The sequence below is a fragment of the Wolffia australiana genome, chromosome 6 (assembly GCF_029677425.1).
Source record: "Wolffia australiana isolate 7733 chromosome 6, ASM2967742v1".
Lineage (NCBI taxonomy): Eukaryota > Viridiplantae > Streptophyta > Magnoliopsida > Alismatales > Araceae > Wolffia > Wolffia australiana.
This window is the reverse complement of record NC_135840.1, coordinates 15,745,421-15,764,519: the sequence shown is the minus strand read 5'-3', so window position 1 is coordinate 15,764,519 and position 19,099 is coordinate 15,745,421. Positions and strand designations below refer to the sequence as shown.

At 40.5% G+C, this 19,099-nt stretch overlaps 2 protein-coding genes across 8 annotated transcripts; both read right to left on the bottom strand.

Moving 5' to 3' along the window:
• Nucleotides 1-3,683: 3,683 nt before the first annotated feature.
• AAE14 (acyl-activating enzyme 14) lies at nucleotides 3,684-10,460 on the bottom strand. Of its 3 annotated transcripts, none has more exons than XM_078577354.1 (10): nucleotides 10,180-10,458; nucleotides 10,023-10,095; nucleotides 8,178-8,346; nucleotides 7,328-7,423; nucleotides 7,008-7,105; nucleotides 6,725-6,918; nucleotides 6,273-6,400; nucleotides 5,770-6,173; nucleotides 4,449-4,654; nucleotides 3,684-3,996 (listed from the first exon to the last, which is right to left on the bottom strand). In XM_078577354.1, the coding sequence occupies exons 1-10, from the start codon at nucleotides 10,386-10,388 to the stop codon at nucleotides 3,867-3,869; spliced, it is 1,707 nt and encodes a 568-aa protein (XP_078433480.1). In that variant the 5' UTR covers nucleotides 10,389-10,458; the 3' UTR covers nucleotides 3,684-3,866. The 3 variants fall into 3 exon arrangements, 2 of the variants coding, with proteins under 2 accessions (XP_078433480.1, XP_078433481.1); XR_013581907.1 differs by lacking the exon at nucleotides 3,684-3,996 and adding an exon at nucleotides 5,054-5,208 and having other exon boundaries at nucleotides 4,514-4,654; nucleotides 10,180-10,460; XM_078577355.1 differs by lacking the exons at nucleotides 3,684-3,996; nucleotides 4,449-4,654 and adding an exon at nucleotides 5,167-5,305 and having other exon boundaries at nucleotides 10,180-10,459.
• Nucleotides 10,461-11,615: 1,155 nt separating this feature from the next.
• Nucleotides 11,616-18,640, bottom strand: LOC144704817 (uncharacterized). 5 transcript variants are annotated; one of them, XM_078577359.1, is made up of 10 exons: nucleotides 18,341-18,640; nucleotides 17,498-17,874; nucleotides 15,740-15,857; nucleotides 14,562-15,028; nucleotides 14,410-14,490; nucleotides 14,234-14,332; nucleotides 13,264-13,377; nucleotides 13,096-13,167; nucleotides 12,715-12,786; nucleotides 11,616-12,627 (listed from the first exon to the last, which is right to left on the bottom strand). In XM_078577359.1, exons 2-10 carry the CDS (start codon nucleotides 17,777-17,779, stop codon nucleotides 12,394-12,396), a joined length of 1,539 nt encoding a protein of 512 aa, XP_078433485.1. In that variant the 5' UTR covers nucleotides 17,780-17,874; nucleotides 18,341-18,640; the 3' UTR covers nucleotides 11,616-12,393. The 5 variants fall into 5 exon arrangements, with proteins under 5 accessions (XP_078433485.1, XP_078433484.1, XP_078433486.1 ...); XM_078577358.1 differs by having other exon boundaries at nucleotides 13,096-13,179; nucleotides 13,264-13,374; XM_078577360.1 differs by having other exon boundaries at nucleotides 13,264-13,374.
• Between the last annotated feature and the right edge of the window lie 459 nt (nucleotides 18,641-19,099).

Sequence of the window (19,099 nt, the reverse complement as noted above, 5' to 3'; positions counted from 1 at the left end):
CCCATCCATCTGTGAATTCATATCCGTATTCCTCAACCTTGCCTAGAAACTTCCTGACTTGGATGTGAGGAATATGTTTCTAACCTAAGTGAGATATTCATATGGACCAATTGTCGACACCGGAGTATGATGTTCAGGAGGATAATTGTAGTATATGCCTCCTAAAATTTGTTACTTTTTCTAAGGAAGATTCTATAGCATGTTTTGATAAATGCAGTTACCTTACGACAGCGTAATATTTTATGGCTTGCTCTATGGATCCCACAATTTTTTGAAAATGGACGCAGGTATGGATTCTTAGTCATGAAGTATATATAGATGATATTATTATTACTAGATATGAGGATATTACCTTATCTTATTTGAAAAAAAAATTGTGTTAATAATTAATTAAAATAGTCGTATACTATATTCCCTAATCATCAACAAAATAAAAACCATTTTAAAATTTAACTACATTTTTTTTTTAGTATTGCCACACATTAATATGGTTCCTGTAAAGATTCTTTACATTGGATTCAGTTAAATTGCCAAGGGAACAAGGATTATGTTTAGCCAATCAACAAGATTTGAATATGGATGATAGACCCAATTTTTTTCTAGAAAAACTAGCTCTCTCCTCTTTCCATGGTTGCCTCCCGCACTGAGTTGACTTTAGATTGATAACCTCACATCTCAATCATCTACCAAATATAAAAGGCCACCTATTTTTCCAATACCAATTTTCTGTCTCAAAACCTTTGCAATGAGAAATCATCCACCATATATTACAAATAATATCTTTGAAATTTTTAAAATGACAAAATAAGCAGATCATGCGTCCCTGATGTAGTAAAAATTACTTTTAATTTTTAAATTTATTAACTTCTATATTACACATTCTTGATGTCGGAAATTATTGTCCACCTTTGTATGGCCAAAAAATATATGACTGAAAAAATCTATTTATTCTAGACGTTTTATGATCTACGGCACCACAATTAATTGCTCATAGCATATTTTTTAAGTTTTGAGTGCAGATACCCTCAATAGTTTCATGGTTTCACCTAACTATGAGGTAGATGTATACATAAGAATTTTACATACCTTCATTGAGTAATTTGGAATATATTTTCACATATAGTTTACCTAATGCTCCTTTTCACAAATTTAAGTTTCCATTATCTCAACAACTGATATGTCTTTAAAGATGTGCATCCATGTTATAAAGGTCTTATTTATTTGTCTCTTCCTCTTGTTGAATGCATAACTCATAAATTTTATTTTGTTCCAATTTTAGGAATTCTTGTATCACAGATTGTCATTTGGACTCTTTGGGTTTGATCAACCATCCTCTAGAGGTCAATGACCGATATTCTACGAACTTAATGGGGTATATATACTCACTTCCTACGTAATTATCATTTTACCTTCATCCAGTTGGGGATTTTTGTCAGTCTCCAGCTTTAAATTTCATTTTCTAATCCCTTCCAAAAAGGTTGAGGTTTGATAGGAAAAACTAGATAAGTTTATTTCATTGTAATTAAACCTGTCAGGGATGCCAGTAGGGTGAAATGGACTATAATCTTTTTTTTTTCCCTAAAGACTCACAATTAACAGTTGATGAGGGTCCCATAAATCCCCTTAACCTAAATAGTTACTTTTCAATACTCTAGTTTTCCTAAACTTATTTGTGTGATGCCTTACAGTAAAATACCCCTACTGTCCCTCTAATGTAACAACCGATATCTCAGAGTGATCTTAGGCACTATGATGCCATGTTAGAATTTGAATGTTGAATAAAAGGCTCCAATAAGAAGGATAGAAAGGTTGACAAGATGCTGGCCAGTATTTAGAGGCACAATGTCTAAGGTTTCTCAAAATAAAAATCCTTCAATTTCAACTAACCAATGCTGTTCCAAAAACAGTTTAAGGGAGCAGCCCTATCTTTCTTAAGCAATTTCATTATCAGGTCCTCTAAAAGATGCTTAAACAATGACATTGAACATAAGGATGAACCAAAGGAAAAATAATTAAAGTGATTCATTGTGACACGTTTCAAAGAGAAGTACATAACTTCTAAACGAAGTTACATTTTCATTAATTGGTATACTATCCCATATGCAGTGTGTAGCAAGTGGGTGGAGCAAATATCAGAAGCACTCAGCAAATTTTATTATGTTTGAAGATTACCCTAGGTTGCAGACCAATTCATAATATTAATGGTGGTACTTAAACCAATGTTTTCATGAGCACATTGAGCCAGCTTCAATATAATTTTGTGTAAAAGTAAGGATAGAACATATGGAACATATATACTTATAGAGACCTCGCATAGTGAAGAGCTTGGTTTGGCCCCGCGAGCCCCATTAAATTTTACTGGGTTTGAATTGTCTTTGTCATTGTTTTTCATTACAAAACCATGTACATTAAAATTGAATGTCCAGTGAGTTTTTAGAATACATAACACCTGGATATAGGTTATTTAATCCTGAAACAAACCTCGAGTCTATCTCTTATAAGAATGCTTGGAAGATACGTATGTTCTTGACTGAGGGGATAACATAGTGGAACTTCACTTTGTTATTGTTATAGGAGCAGTGTTACAAAAACAACCCAACAAAAAACAAATAAACTTTTGTATTCTCTATTACTGCTTGAAATTGTTTCTCTCTCCCCATTAACAGTACCTTCTAATGTTGGAAACCAGCCTCATTCTTGGGTTCCTTCTGGTCATATAAAAACTAATCATTCTTCAGTTCTTTCATAGCTCTACCTATTCAAACTCTTATCAGACTACTCAAACCGCAATGAACCCCAAAACCTTGTGACTTTCACCAAATCAATGACTCCGAGATAAATTATCCCTTAGTATGAATTCAAATCAGGGGAAAGGGAAAAAAAATGGGAAAGGTGCAAACAGAGGGAATGCTTTTATGTGCTCCCAGCCCACCAAGGAGAACCTCTGTTTTGTTTCAATAACTCTTTAACTTATATGTATATATATATATATATTATTGGATCTGGGAGACAAATTAATAAGGGCTATAAGGGCAATGATGGCTTTAGGAGAAGAATGTTAATTAACCTAATGGATTGAACTAATCCTTGGCTGCTACACCAGGGGTTTGAATACCTCTAAATCCATGAGGTCATAAGTTATTGGACCACTCTTCAACAGCCATCCAAGTTGTAATCTGGAAAAACTACTTGAGTTTATTTCTTTCAAAACTGCTTTGAATTTGTAACAAATGTAGATCTAAGAGTGACCAGGTAACCTTAGAGTAACCAGGTATTGAAAATAACATAACCTTTTGACTCCGTAACCTTGAGCACGAGAAGAAAAACTATACCTAGTTTTATCTAACGATGACTTTTGTAAGCAGAGGGAAACAGTCAAGCAGCCACTCAAGAAAATGGTTTTGCAAAAATGTTCACTGACAGGACAATATCATTTTTTCTAATCCAAGTAGAATAGCACTATCTTATAGGAGACAAAGATAATCCTAAAGACAGCCATGGGAAGACAGGCCATTAAAACATTGCAAGTATATGTCAACATTAAGGGACGAAAGTAACTTTATTTATTATCATTCAAAGCCAAAAATCCAGCATTCTACTAATCGTTGAATTACAATGATTTAAAAAAAAAAAGATTCATCCCGACAAGCTCTTCCAAATTACTTTGGAAGGAAGAATTCAGAGAGTTACAAAGCCAAAATTATGACTAGCATTCATGTCTCATGCCACATAATATGGTACATGTAAATGATGACAAGCTTTTGCACTGTAGCAGCATGATGAAAAAAAGGTTCTGCCCCCTAACATAAACTTATGAACTGAAAACTAAAGAAACAAAATTTTCGTCCAGGTTATAACTTATAAAATTATAAACTGCTGGGTAGAAATCTCAAATAAGAGATGGCTTCATTTCTCACCTCTGCTCTCTTCAGCTTCCCAGACGAAGTGCATGGAAACCGCTTGTCCCATAACATGAAGATCCTGGGTACCTTAAAGCTGAAAAGCAAAACAAACTCAGTGTTCCCTCTGAAAGAGCCCAAAGTAAGTTTCCACTACCACTAAGATCAAGACAAATGATTACTGTCACCATTTCTGGTTCAAGTGTAACACAGATAACGATGATGATGAAAAAATTTATGAATGACAATGACATGACAAACTCATCATCCTTCCCCAGAAGTGGAGATTCTCCAGAATAAGGTTCCCGCATCAGTCAAGATGATGATGATGAGTTCATCATCATCATACTCGACATTAAGCCATTGGTGACAATTTTCTATACGTCATCCTCGTTGCCACCGTCCAAGAGTCATTGTTCACTCGACTGCCAACTCTATCATCATGTACCATTCGCTATTTAAGAGCAGCAGTAGCATTTCCTGTTGTGGTCAAAGCATATTTTTTTCATAATTTTAGTTAAGTACGAGCATTTTCATCAGTCTTTTTACCTTGACAAGCGCATCTCCCTGCAGTGGGTTTGAAGGATTTTCGAAGACAGTTGGTTGCTCTCCCTTGGAGTATACCCATTATCAACCCACTTCCATCCCTCTTTGATGCGGATACAAGCAGTAACAACCTCTGAAAAATGGTTATCTGGGATCCCAACTACAATCACAGATGAAACACCAGGGTGTTGAAGAAGAACGGCCTCCACCTGTCATATAAAAACAAAGAAATATTCATAAAGTTAATAATGTGGAATGAATAGTAATAAATAGAAGGCATGTAAATTGCTATCTAGATGTCTTAATCTCCTTTCCACATATTGATGATATTTTTGTTGGGTTTGGATTGATCATGACTCGAACGTCAACTCAGGACAACCAATTAAACCGACCAGATATCAATCAGATCAAACCTAAATCTGATCTGATTTGAAGGCATATAAATTGCTCTTAGGGTATGTCTTTCTCTATTTTACACAGGTTGATGAAACTTTTGCAGGGTTCGGCCCAATCAAGATGAAACAAGAAAGTCAAGTCAGGATAAGCGATTGATGTAATCAAAGTAGATCAAACCAAAACTTGATCTGACTTTCTATCAGCTGACTTACTTGACTCATTGTCGACTCTGGGTTGTTTAATCCTCTTGTGGCAGACTTGGCCAATAAAATCTTTGAATAAGCTCTTTGATCCATCACTTTGCTAAATTCGGCTTCTACCCAACCAGTTACATCTTTGAACAAGTTCTTTGCCTGATCACTTTACTCTACATGGTCTCGAGGCGGCCGATCAGGATCGATAACAAAACCATATTTTTTGTTCATAGATGATTTCATTAACTTCACTTATGACAAAGCACCTAACTAAAAAAAAAATCGGAAGTTTAGGCACAGTAAATATTAATGGAGACATATCTCAGCCAACCTAAATATAAGGGAAGGACTACACCTATATAAAGGGAAACCATCTTTCCACGAATGAAAAATATGGCCCTCACAGGAGACGGGGATCCTCATCCAGAACCTTCATTCATCATTGTTCCTAGCTTGAGTGATGGTGCCGATTTTGTGATCAGCATCCGGGTGACAGATAAATGAAGATGATGATCATATTGTCATATCCTGTCACCTGAATGAGGATTACAGAAGGAGAACAATGAGAGGCAATGATGAGAAAAAATTGCTGTCATCATCGTCGTCCTCATCATTGTCATGGTCATCACCATCGTCATCCTGGTGAAGACGTATAACAGCAAACACTCACTAAAGGCAAGAAGAAGGCGAAAAACTGTAGATAAAAGACACTAATAATTTATATAAAGCAGTACCTCTTCAGGGTAAACATTTTCTCCCCCACTTTTAATCCGACTATTATTACGGCCCACAAGCCATAGCTGGCCATTGCCATCGATCCATCCAATCTCTCCTGTGTCTAACCAGCCACCTTTTACCCAATTAGGGGCCTTCACTTTATCACTGCTCCAATAGCGAACCATTAAATGGGGCCCCCTACTCAGAATCCTACCAACAACCGGACAAGAGCTCCTGGCGATGTTGCCCTCAATGCATAGTTCAACATGAATGGGAGGCATGCCAACACAGATTCCCTTGAATTCATGAGGCCCAAAACCAGGTGTGCCTTGAACTTTCTCAGAAGAAGTAGTTTCAACCAGGGGTGATGATGGGTCATGAAGGGTCGTGAATGTAAGAGAAGAACACGCTTCAGTCATACCTGCAAAAAAAAACCTAATGGGTTAAACATCATGAGCTATTTACATTTTATATGATAGAATTGGTTTGATATATTTTTCAATGAGCCCATAAAATTTACCATAAGCGGAAATGAGTTTTGCGCGGGGAAACATGAGTACAGCAGCAGAGATGAGATCATGAGAGAGACTGCCCCCGCCATTGAGAACTTTGATCACCGATTTTCCGCCTGCCCACTCATCTTCCTTCCTGACTTATGAAAAGTACATATTTGAGCATCAGGGTGATAAGAAAATTACCAGATGCAATATGAAGATTTATGTATTATCTTGGGCATTTGTATGAATTATCCGTAAACTTTCTCACAAATTTTCATAATTACTCACGGTGGCATTCCTTAGTTTCACTGGAATGTCCTCACATGTCACTGTTTCAGAAACAATATATTATTATGAAGAATTCTGTACGCCAGGAAAAAATTATATTATTTACTGGTTTTGACGGCATTTTTAAGAAAAATGTCACCTCCCTTTTCCTACATGTGGTGGCTATAAAGATTAATGAGAATCATACCTCATCAACGATGCCAAAGAAGAGATCATTGTAGGAACAGTAATCAAAGATGTAACTTGAAACTCTTCGATTGATTGAAGGGTTAATCTTGCATCAAATTTGGGTTGGAAAACATGGCAACCACCAACCATTAGTAAAGCAATAGCGGAAGAAATACCGCCAATATGACATAGGGGAGCCGTATGCAGATATATCTGTAAGAAAGGAAATTAGAAAGTTAAAGATGAATGAACATCATAATTCGTAGAAAAAGGGCATATGAGAGTAAGCGTGAGGAATATACATCATCCTCTGTATAACCGACAATAGCAATTTTAGCATAAGACTGGATAATCAGAGACATGTGGCTTAATGCGACTCCTTTAGGCCTTCCAGTGGTTCCTGCGAGTAATTTTCGTAAAATACAGGATTAAAGTGGGGACCCTAAGAAGTGAGGAGGCGTTTAGGGCTGGAAAAAAGTGTCTTCCTTTAATGCACTGACAAAAAAATTGTCAGTGCATGGAAGAATTCTATGCACTGACCGCGTGGGAAAGGTTGGATAATGTTAGACAGGATCATCCTAAAAAAAAATCGTTAGGATAAAGTCAAGAGAAGAACTCTTACCCGAGGTGAAGCATATCAAGGCTATATCCTCTGGTGCCCAGATATAATGAATGGTTGGATCATCCATCGGTTCCCTCAAAACGTACTGCTCCAGCCCTAAACATAAATGCAAGGGATTCGGTTATACCCTGATGATAGTCAATTCATGTACCATTTTATTACTGAAAAAAAAACAACTCACAAAGAATTGCCTATCCCACCCGAGTTTAATACTCTGACAAAATAATGAGTATCCACGTCAACTCCAATCCCAAACTCTCAAACACCAAGTCTAGGACATGGTTACGCCTCCTATGACATCTAAGCAAATTTGACGATACTTTAGATGCTCATTACCAAAAATTTTGGCAATTAAACATCGGAGAGGAAAGATTGACATAATATGAGGTGTCGATAAGTAAAAATGGGGCATTCAACCTATCAAGCATCCACAGAATTACTTTTCGGCGATTGAGAAAGAAAATATACTACCAACGTTGATGACCCAGAAGTTGGCTTTTCTTCAGAGGAGGAGGTTTCATGCAAATACCAGTCGGGCAGCATGAACGATAAGAGGACAATAGTGTTTGGCGTGATCATGGTTGGATCGTAAGGTTCAGTCAGGACAAACAATCAATCCAAAAAAAATTCAAAGCGACTCAGCTGATCCAGGTAGATGGCTAGATTCTACAACACATAACTCATTTTTAAAATGGGTTTAATGATTTAATTGGCCAATCGGATTGAGAAGGCCGAATCAGTCAATCGGCCATCTTAGCCAAGTTGACTCAGTCAATCTGATCTTGGCCAAGTTGACTTTATCTTCTACAACTTTTCTTTGCAGCTGGATATGGAGAAGAGATCGGCTTACCAGAGTCAGGGCCATAGAGACATCGAGGGGCCTCTCCCATTAGAAAACACCACTGCAAGGAGGTCACAGAGCCATCTCCAAGCTCCGATGCCCATCGCCGACAACCCTCATCCACCACCAAAGCCACTGGCTCCACCCCTGCCACAGCCTCCCTCGCTTCCTCCTTGCTCTGCAACACCACCCACCAACCAAACATGAGCAAAGCAGCCAGGAAGAAGAAGCTATAAAAGCTAAGTACTCCAGAACTGTAACAGAGTGGATTGCAACCAGAAGTGTGTGGAATCCAATCCATCATCAATCTTCCATTCTGACCTCAGAACTGTAAGGGAATGACCCCAAGTCCATACCATTCCATGATCAAGCCCTGCATCATCATCCATTTTGACAAGCCCAGAGATGGATGACAGAATGGAAGGCCCATAGCTCCCTTACATCCATCTCAAACTGTTGCCTGTAGTCCAATCCATCATCAGTCATCCATCCTGGCCTCTAAACAGGAACAGAAAAAAAGCCCTTACTGTTCAATAATCAAACACCAATCCATTAGTCTATTTTTTATCACCCTGAATAAGTTCACCTCATCATCCACTTTGACAAGCCCAATGATGAAAAACTGAACGGAAGGCCAGTTCAGCCCCCTTCCATCTGTCTCAAACCGTTGCCCATCGTCCAGGCCCAAACCTTACTCAACCATGAGGGGCCAAGACGGATGGCAATGGAACAGGCTGGAATCCAATCCATCATCAGTCATCCATCCTGAGCCCAGAAGGAAAATGGAACAAACCACTTACCAGATTATGTTCCATCCAGTCATCAGACACCACTCAATTAGTCTATTTTTAATCACCCTGCTGTCATTTGTTCCAATCAACCCTCAAACATGAACGAAATGACGTGACAAGCCCCGAGATCAAGACTGAGTCAATGGCTTATTCAGTCCCATTCCATCTGTCCCGAACCGTTGTCTGACATACTTCCCCAAACCATACCCACCCGTTAGGTGCGACAACAGATAACAAACAGAACGGGCCAGAATTCTATCCCTCATCAGTCATCCGTCCTGACCCCAGAACAGAACTGGAACAAACCACCTACCAGATTTTATTCCATCTGGTCATCAAATGGCACTTAATTAGACTATTTTGAATCACCCTGATGTCATCTGTTCCATCCAACCCCTCAGACATGAACCAAATGACGCGACAAGCCCGGAGATCGAGACTGAGCTGACAGCCTATCCAATTCGGTCCCATCCGTCCCAAACTGGCTCAATTAGGCACGATCAGGTCCATCATCAGTCATCCGCCCTGACCCAGAACAGAACCAGAACAAACCACTTGCCAGATTGTGTTCCATCAGGTCATCAAACACCACTTAATTAGTCTATTTTAATCGCCCTTCTGTCATCTGTTCCATCCAACCCCTCAGACATGAACCGAATGACGCGACAAGCCCCGAGATCGAGACTGAGCAAACAGTATATCCAGTTCCATTCGATCCGTCCCAAACTGGCTTAATTAGGCACGATGACAGATAGCAAACAGGACGGGCCAGAATCCAGTCCATCATCAGTCATCCATCCTGACCCCAGAACAGAACCAGAACAAACCACCTACCAGATTTTATTCCATCCGATCATCAAATGCAACTTAATTAGTCTATTTTGAATCGCCCTGATGTCATCTGTTCCATCCATCTGCTCAATTATCAGTCATCCAATCCATCATTAGTCATCCTTCCTGACCCCAGCACAAAACCACAAACCAGCTTGCGTTCCCTCCATGAAAAACCAGAATTCCGTTCCCCCCCCGTTCCCCATTCTTCTTCCCAGAACCAAAAACTCACCCAGCGGTAGTTCAACGGCGCCGGAATGCCACCGACGAGCGTGAGAGCAAGAATCCACTCCAAGAACCAATCGCTGCAGAGAAACCCCAATCAAAAAAGAGACAATTTTCAAAGCCAGAATAGAAGAAATTAGGGTTCTGGTGGGGCAATGCAGAACCTGTTGAAGGCGGCGATGGCGACAACGTGGCCTTTGCCGATGCCGAGGGAGGAGATGGCGCGGGACAGGGAGAGTACGCCATTGACGAACTCCGCCCCCGTCCTCGCCGCTCCGCTCTCGAGAGAGACGAACGCCGCCGCGTCGCCCCGCCGCGCGAGAATCCGGCTAAGGCACTGGCCGATGTGCCCCCTGGAGTGCTCCTCCGCCATAGCCAGTCGCCTTCGGAGAGCTCCTCCGCCATTGCACTGCCCTCTGCCTTATCCTCCCCCCCCTCCCCCCTCGTTGCAGATATGGAGGATTTAAGGGAACCAATCATAACCATGTTTATTAGAATGTGGGATTAAATGCCTGTCATCCCTTTCCCCCTGTCTCGTTCCGTCATCCGTCATCCATCTGGGACGTGGACGATAGACGGGACGGGATGAAGATCGCCCCGTCTTACGTCCCCATTTTTAGAGCTTCGTCTAGATCGTCCCGTCCCATTTTTTTTGCCCACGTCCCGTCCAAGAAATTCTCGTCCCGTCCGACGCCCCGAGAGAAACAGGACGTGCGTCAGCATTAGACCACTCAGAAATTGACGCGTGGCGCAGCAAGTGCATAGGACAGCTGGACCTGTCAGTCGCATACTATACTCCCACAGGACGAAAGAACCGTCCCGTCCCCCGTCCAAGGCCCAGATGGGACAGTTATTTCGTCCATAGACGAAGCAATCGTCCCGTATGGGAACGGGCGGATGATTCTTCGTCCCGTCAATCGTCCGAAGTCCTGGACAGGATGATTTTTCCCGTCCATGGACGAAATTACCGTCCCATCCGCGTCCCTGCACTATAGTCTTGACCTCGGAACCGGAGAGGAAAGAAAGACTTCGTGCCCGGGCACGGCGTCCATCTTCTATTTCGTCTCTTATCGTCATCAGTCATTCGTCCTGACCTTGGAATGGGAGTAGATAAAAGGGCTCTGTACCCTGGCCCGCCTCGCAAGGGTTCTCGAGTCTAGAGTCGGGCATGGGGCCCACCATCCGTTTTGTCGTTAGTCATTCGTCTTGACCTCAGAATGGGAGCAGATAAAAGGCCTCTGTACCCTGGCCCGCCTCACAGGGGTTCTCGAGTCCAGAGTCGGGCATGGGGCCCACCATCTGTTTTGCCGCTAGTCATTCGTCCTGACCTCGGAATAGGAGTAGATAGAAGGCCTCCGTGCCCTGGGCCGTCCCGCATGGGGACTCGAGTCTAGAGTCAGGCACGGGGCTCGCCATTTGCTTCCCCCGCGCAAGGAGTAGGTGGAGCGAATGTTAGGCCATCCCTTGCGGCCCGTGATTGGTCCATCCCTTGGACTTAGACAGGGCATAACTGCAGACTCTATGACAGATGACTGACTGAAATGTGACGAGCCATCAGTCCATGAGACTGGGGGGCCCAATCTCCTCCCTGCATGGAAAATTAGAGAAAAATGAATGCATATATATACGGACCACAACTTTGGCCAGGGAAGGATTATCTTTTGGCTCGTCGTGGGCTTATATACAGAATTGTTTCCTCTTTTTCATCTTAGCTTCTTCTACCTTCTTCTACCTTCTATCATCTACTAGAATCTTTTTTCTTCTACCTTCCTCTTGCTTCTTGGAGCTTCTTGTTGCTTCTAGTCTCCCTCAAGCTTCTTCTTTTTCTTCTAGCTTCTTCTGGCATCTTCGTCTCCTTTGTTCTCACTCTCTAGCTTCTTCCACTTCCTTTCCTTCTTCTTCATTCTCTCACTAGCTTCCTCTCCTTTCTCATTCTCTCTCTCCAGCTTCTTCTTCTTCATTCTCTCACTAGCTTCCTCTCCTTTTTCATTCTCTCTCTCCAGCTTCTTCTTCATTCTCTCACTAGCTTCCTCTCCTTTTTCATTCTCTCTCTAGCTTTCTCTTCTCCATTCTCTCCCTCTCCAGCATCTTCTTATGCTTCATTTGCTCTCTCCAGTTTCTTCTGCTTCATTCTCTCTCTAGAGCTTTTTCTTCAGCTTCATTCTCTCCCTCCAGCTTCTTCTTTTTCATTCTCTCTCTCCAGCTTCTTCTTTTTCATTCTCTCTCTCCAGCTTCTTCTTTTTCATTCTCTCTCTTTCCAGCTTCTCTTGCTCCATTCTCTCTCTCTCCAGCTTCTTCTTTTTTCATTCTCTCTCTCTCTCCAGCTTCCTCTTTTTCATTCTCTCTCTTTCCAGCTTCTTCTTCTTCTAGCTTCTTCATCAGGAGAAGCGGCGAATGTGGCGGAGAAGAGTGCCTTTGGGGGCGATCTTGAAGGGGCTCCAGCTCTTCCGTCGACGGGGGGGCTCCGAGAAGAGCCCCGCTGCCAGCGCCTCCTGGAACCATAACTCAAATTCCTCCTCTTCCTCCGACACCATCTCCGCATCCAGCCCCATGGGCCCCACCATGCTCACCTGAAACGTCGGTCTGTGCGTGTTCGGCCGGCATGCCATCCCCTGCAACCCCAAACACAACTAGTTCTAGAGAGAGAGAGAGAGATGGACATATGCATAAGCCTAGAGAGAGAGATAGAGATGGCTGACCTGGCATATGGCCCACTCAGATACGTCGAATATCTTGCTCTCCGCGCAGACGAAGGCCCTGGGAATCTCCACCTACGGAAAATAATATGATTTAAAAAAAAAAAAGGCAAGACCCGGATTTCATGATGATCCTCGCAGGATTTTAAAAGAAAAGGGCAAAATATAAAATGAAGAAATTTCAGCAAAAGTGACAAAAAAGGAATGGATTTTCGGCTTTTAATGTCAAATAAAGGCATGAATGACAAAAAAATCCCCGGAGAAGAATACTTGAGCAAGAAATTTTGATTCAACTCAAAAACAACAGATATTAAAGTCTTGAAAAATCAGATGAAGATAAAGTATTTGATTATGGAATATAAATTGAGTGAGGAAAGGTCTTACCTTTCCATGTCCTGAATCAAATGGGGAACTCCCCAACTCAACCCACCCATCTCCATTACTCGCCGGATGATACTGGCAGCAGTCCTGATCAAACGTCAATAAGAAAACCGGGAAAAAATAAACGTTAAAAGTCCGAATTCCCTTCTTAAATTCTTCTAAGGCTCAGACCTGGCACCATCTGGCCCTGGATTTGATTCTATTGGTGCATATCCAAATATGGATATTCCCACACTTTGTACACTCTATCCGCCTCGATTCCTCGGACTGATACTCCGTTCCCTGCTGTTTTACCAATATAGAGTGGCATCAAAATAGGAAAAATGAAGGAAGCAAACTATATCAAAAGCTCCTACTAGCACAAAAATTTGTGAGACATTACTTTCTAAGGAGCTGATAAACGTTACGAAGTAAACGAAGGTGAAGACTAACCATTAATTAATGAGGTTATGACAAATGAAATAAATGACGGTAGGTTACGAAGAATTCGGAAGAAAGAAAAAGACTAACCATTAATTAATGAGGTTATGACAAATGAAATAAATGACGGAGGTTACGAAGTCAATTCAGAATATGTGAATGAAGAAAATAAGAACCTTTGCACTGAGGTTATTATGAACTAATCTGGCATTTATTTTCTTCGTGACCTTTTTTTTTAAAGAAATTTTCTTCAAACTGGACTTAACGAAGACGCTTTTAAAAATTTAGGGATGACAATGACGACGCTTTTAAAAATGTTTTTCCAAGAAAATCCTCTAGAAAAATGATGTGAGGAGTGGAAAGATGCTCTTGAATTTTGCCATCGTCTTCATAAATGACGTCTATTGAAAAATGGGTAACGACAATTCGACAAAATAACTAAATGCTCTTATCTTAGTTTGGAAACCGATGGATGAAGATGACAATGGCGGCTCTTTGAAACTGGATTATGATTTATTTTTTGAAGAAATCGAAACTGGATGATGATTTTGAAGAATTTTTCTCATTGTCATCATTGGCGACAAACCCAACACACACCCTGAGTCGTTTGCTACATTATTACTTCCTGAGGATTCTAATTTACTAAAATGCCTCCTATTCTTTATCCACCGGATAACCTTGCAGAATTTAATCCAAGCCTAGGGAAAAGAAAGGAGCATACCTGATGGGACGAAGAACGAGGCGTCTCAAAGCCATTCTCAAATCTCTCCTTCCACAACTGCTCGTCATAAACCCTTCTCTTTTCTGGGTCTGCGAGAACCTGCAACCGCCACAGCCGAGTCAAGGTGAAAGAAACTCAGCTGGGGGACAAAAATGTTCATGAACCAGGGCTTCCACCTCGTACGCAGTCTGGAGTTTCTTAAATGACTCGCACGCCAGAGAGTTTCCCATGTTCTTATCAGGGTGGACCAGCACAGCCTAAGTTTTTTTTCCCAAGCAATTAACGATACTGAGCCAAGATAAAACGCTTGGGAATAAAAAGAGATAACCTTTCGTCGGTACTCCTTTTTCAGTGTAGTGAGATCGATGGCCGCTGGGGTTTGAAAAACGCACAGGGTCTCGTAGTGGTTCAAGCTTCTCATTATTCTTTTCATCTCCTCCTGCGGACCAAGCTCAGACTTCGCCAAGTTGATTGGAGAGCAGGTCTTCTCCTTAATAGCGTCTTTGACACAGGGTTTTATGCAGGGTTTAGCCGAGTTGGCACCATCAGACTGCGAAGGAATATCACTGTCTTCGGTGACCGGGGGATCCTGTGCCTTGGTCTCTTCATCCAGGGTAGCCTTGCTAGCCTGTTCATAACCTTGGAGAAAACCAACTAGGAGATCATTGGAAAGTGCGGCCAGGTTTGCAGTTAAGAAAATTCCGATCCATCCAGCTCGGGTATAAACAGAATAGACACAATATACAGATATGAAGAGGACTAGTGCCCGCGCCCGGCTCAAGCACAGCAAATAACCTAAAAAAGTCAAAAAAAAATCCAGGGATAAGGCTGGATTACATATTTTTTATGACAATTAGATAAGTCATGGTTAAATTTATATTTGTTTTTTTATCAAATGGAAGATTGTAAATCTAACGACTATTATTCATCAAAATAACAATAATTTTAATATGACCTTCTCGAAAAGAAATTCAACTTTGGATTTAACCTTTACTTCGCGATTTTTTATTTCAAACAGAATCCCAATTCATTCATCTAACGGAAGAGTTTTAGAAGAACTACAGATGGGCCTACTTCCGGTTACAAAATAATACTCATCAAACATTAGACTCGATGATTGGACCAAGAATCCGGTGTTATGTACGATCCTCCACAAAACTAAGAAATTAGCTCTAAATAAAATAAAATGAACCATTGTACTCTGTTTCATTTTAAAGGGTTGGTCAAATTACAATTTCTTAATTCATCTAGCGCAACACCTTCACAAAAAGAACAAAAATCGCGTCCTTCTGGCGAAAAATACTGATGTGAAAAGTCAAACTCGATGAAATTACCGAGAATTCAGAGGAAACTAGGATCATCGGCAAAACATTACGAAATTTACCTCCAAAAACATTACAAATGGGCTACCGCAATTGGTTTGACTTCAAAAAGACCATGGTCAAATTATAGTCTTTTATCTATTTCATAGAAGAGCTTATACAGAGAAACTAAAGATGGGCGTACTTCCAGCTATAAATAGCATCCCCGCGACCCAGAGGTACCCATAGATCCACACTGTCAAAAGTCCAAAGAGCACAATGACGAAGATCCCAGATGCATGACCCAAATATTGAACAATGCCCTGCATAAAACAAAAGAGTTAGCATTGTTGAGTCTCTCAAAATACATTCAGACAATGCAATAATGAAGCAAAAGAACAGATATCTTCCAAAAATTGTTAATACTTAACGTACGGTTCAGCTTTGAGGTCAAAATTATGAGTTCCACTTAGATTCTCGATTCTGACTGTAAAAGAAGGCCTCCGAATGATGATGGGTGAACGATGATGATAATATTCATCATCATCGAACTGTCAATGAAGAAATTTGTCATCGACATCGTCATCATTATACAAAATTTCTGTCATCTTCATTGCCATTCCCTAGCCTTGGCATTCTATAGTTAATAGCAAATTTGTCACCATCACCTATGGATGACGATCACGAATTGGTTATCCTCGACCAACACAATGTGAAAGTAAGACCAAGCCATCAGGAATCTTACCTAGCAGATGGAAAGTGGCCGATGAAGCTGATGATGACGATAAAAAATTAATCATCATCAGTAAACGCTATGTGAAAGCTAGTTCAAGTCATTAAGATCTTTTCAAACGGATAAATATATAAATGGAAGGTCGTGGCCATTTTCACTTCTTGAACAGAACGGAGCGAAAACATGAATTCATGATATGGTGAAAAACAGAGTGCCCAACTACCTTCCTCTAGTCGACCAAATATTTTCTTGATTCTACATATCCCATTCTTTTTCACTTCTTGGTGTAGCTAGGAGACCTAATACTAACATTATTTAAAGAAAAATATTGTGGTAGCTACAATTGATAGGAGATCTGAGATTCGACAAAAAAACATGCTGAGGTGATGCATGTTTTTTGTTTGTGACTTAGTATTTTCGGGAACATGTCTCAAGCTACGCATTATAAAGGTATAAATCTTGATCCAGAAGGATTTTGCACAACCCCTACCAATTATCCATTGGGATTCAAAATATCAATTCGTTTTTCATCTCACCAGCATTATCAAGTACCAGCTATTTGAAATATGTCATGTCACACAAAATATGAGAAATATTTCTCCATCCATCAAACATATGCAGAAGCGAATCCCACAAAGACCGCATCATTCAGTTCAAAACACAATATACACAATGTAAAAGATGAGTGATAATCTAAAGAACACTGTTATAACCTCAATTTAAAGAGGAGAGATGTCGTCTACATGTAGTATTGTTTCAAAAGTGCGTGGAAAAGGTTGATCTCTCAAAAAAATGGGATAAGATTTTCTTTTCAATGTTAAATCATAGGTCTTTCCTATGTCAATAATCATAAACAACGATCTGAAACTGATAAAAGAAATATACCAAAAAATCTAGACGGTAATTCTTTTGAGAAATCCATTCCACGACGTTAGCACTATGCTGATAAAGCCTAGTGTGATTTATTTGTTCCTGAAAATAGAATGGAGAGTTGAGAGTTCTAATTTGTATCCGTTCCTGGCAGGGTAATGTTTTTGGCGTAGATAACAGTGTAATAGAGGGAAACAGTGTAAGAGAGGAATATGGCACTAGTTCAAGTTTGAGTTAGAGATTAAATAAGAGTAAGATGAACAAGAAATCTGCAGAAGCGTTTGACTTTCATAGCATTTTCTGAGAAAGAGAAGGATTACAGATGCAGAGGAGAAGGATTAACAGTTGAGAGGGACTGACCAGAACGATCAACGCAGAAGCTGAGCACACAATCGATGTCCAATAGAGAAAAGAGCTCCACAGAATGACGAAGATCACCACCGTGCCCAAAGCAACGACGGACCGGAGTCCCCTGGCGACACAGCCTCGCCATTGCTCCAGCATCATCTTCAAGAAGTTTCCGATCTTCCGACATCCCCGAAAAATTAACGGCCATTGATGGCCGAGCAAGAACCCCAGTGAATTTTGCTTCCGCAGCAGCAACCATTGCCAGAGGTGCTTCACCAAGCTCACATCTCCCATGGAGATTTCAGATTCAGTGCCAGAGTCCTACAGGAGCTATTCTATTCAACATGACTGCCCCTCTCCCGATTTACATTAAGATTCTATTTGTTCACCTAAAACATATAAAATCGAACAGACAACATATAAATTAGATGATCTAATTATACAAAAAAATTAACTAAATAACAAACGATCACTTGGTTGTAACTAGAAGCTCAAACACTTCAAAATCCCCCATGGGAAAAAACGATAAATCAAAGCTAGGTCTCTAGAAATACTACGACACGAAGAGGTAACGGCAGGAAGGTACCCGTATCTACATCAAATTTTTATTTTTTATCCCAAAAACATATAAAACCAACAACTCAAATATAAAATAGAATACATAATCATGTCAGCTAAATTAAGTAGAATAACAAACGGTAAGTGGCCGAAAATCCTCGGAACATCAATAGAAAGACAACAAAATGCAGATGTTATCTGATATGAAAATTTTGGGATATTAGAACGCAACGAAAAACCACCAGTGACGTACAAAATCAAACTAGGGAAAAACTAAGAATCCGTCACCACACGCACCATCGGAGCTCGCCCCCACAGAGCGCGAAAATCACCATCTTCCGATCGTCAACCGATGGAACTTCGATCTCCGAACCTCGGACTTCGAATCAAACCGGCGAAGTACAAGAACAAGCTAGGGAAACTCAAAATCCACCAGCTCGCTCACCGTCGAAGCACCAAACCACAGATCTGGTGGCAAATGCAGATCCGAAGATCATCATCCGCCAATCTTCAACCTATGAAATCTTCGAAATCCGATCCACATCGACGAACAACGAAGAACAGCGAACTAGGGAAACTCAGCAAACCGAAATTTCAAAAATGCGTTCTCCGAATATATATAGATATCTGCGTATGCAACAGAGAAGTGTGCCACGTGGCAGGCACTGGGACGGCTGATACCGGTATGTGGATTATAGTATTATACTATGATACTTTATAATACAGGTATGATTAAGATATAGTAGACTATGGTGCTATTATAACACAGGTATGTGCATGATAGTATGATGAATAAGATAACTTAGACTACGATGCTATTATAATACAGGTATGATTAAGACATATTAGACTATGGTGCTATTATAACACAGGTATGTGCATGATAGTATGATGAATAAGATATATTATATTATGATGCTATTATAATACAGTTATGATTAAGATATCTAAGACTATGGTGCTATTTTAACACAGGTATGCGCATGATACTATGATGAATAAGATATCTTAGACTATGATGCTATTATGATACAGTTATGATTAAGATATCTAAGA

Excerpts from the sequence above, each read along its gene's own strand:
- LOC144704817 (XM_078577356.1), bottom strand. The coding sequence starts at position 17,779 with ATGGGAGATGTGAGCTTGGTGAAGCACCTCTGGCAATGGTTGCTGCTG. Across the intron at positions 15,029-15,739 it reads GATGCTATTTATAGCTGGAA|GTTATTTGCTGTGCTTGAGC; the intron begins GTACGCCCATCT and ends TGACTTTTTTAG. Across the intron at positions 12,628-12,714 it reads CTGAGTGGGCCATATGCCAG|GGGATGGCATGCCGGCCGAA; the intron begins GTCAGCCATCTC and ends TTGGGGTTGCAG.
- AAE14 (XM_078577354.1), bottom strand. The coding sequence starts at position 10,388 with ATGGCGGAGGAGCACTCCAGGGGGCACATCGGCCAGTGCCTTAGCCGG. Across the intron at positions 10,096-10,179 it reads GCCATCGCCGCCTTCAACAG|CGATTGGTTCTTGGAGTGGA; the intron begins GTTCTGCATTGC and ends GTTTCTCTGCAG. Across the intron at positions 7,424-8,177 it reads TCTCTATGGCCCTGACTCTG|GGCTGGAGCAGTACGTTTTG; the intron begins GTAAGCCGATCT and ends ATTTATGTTTAG.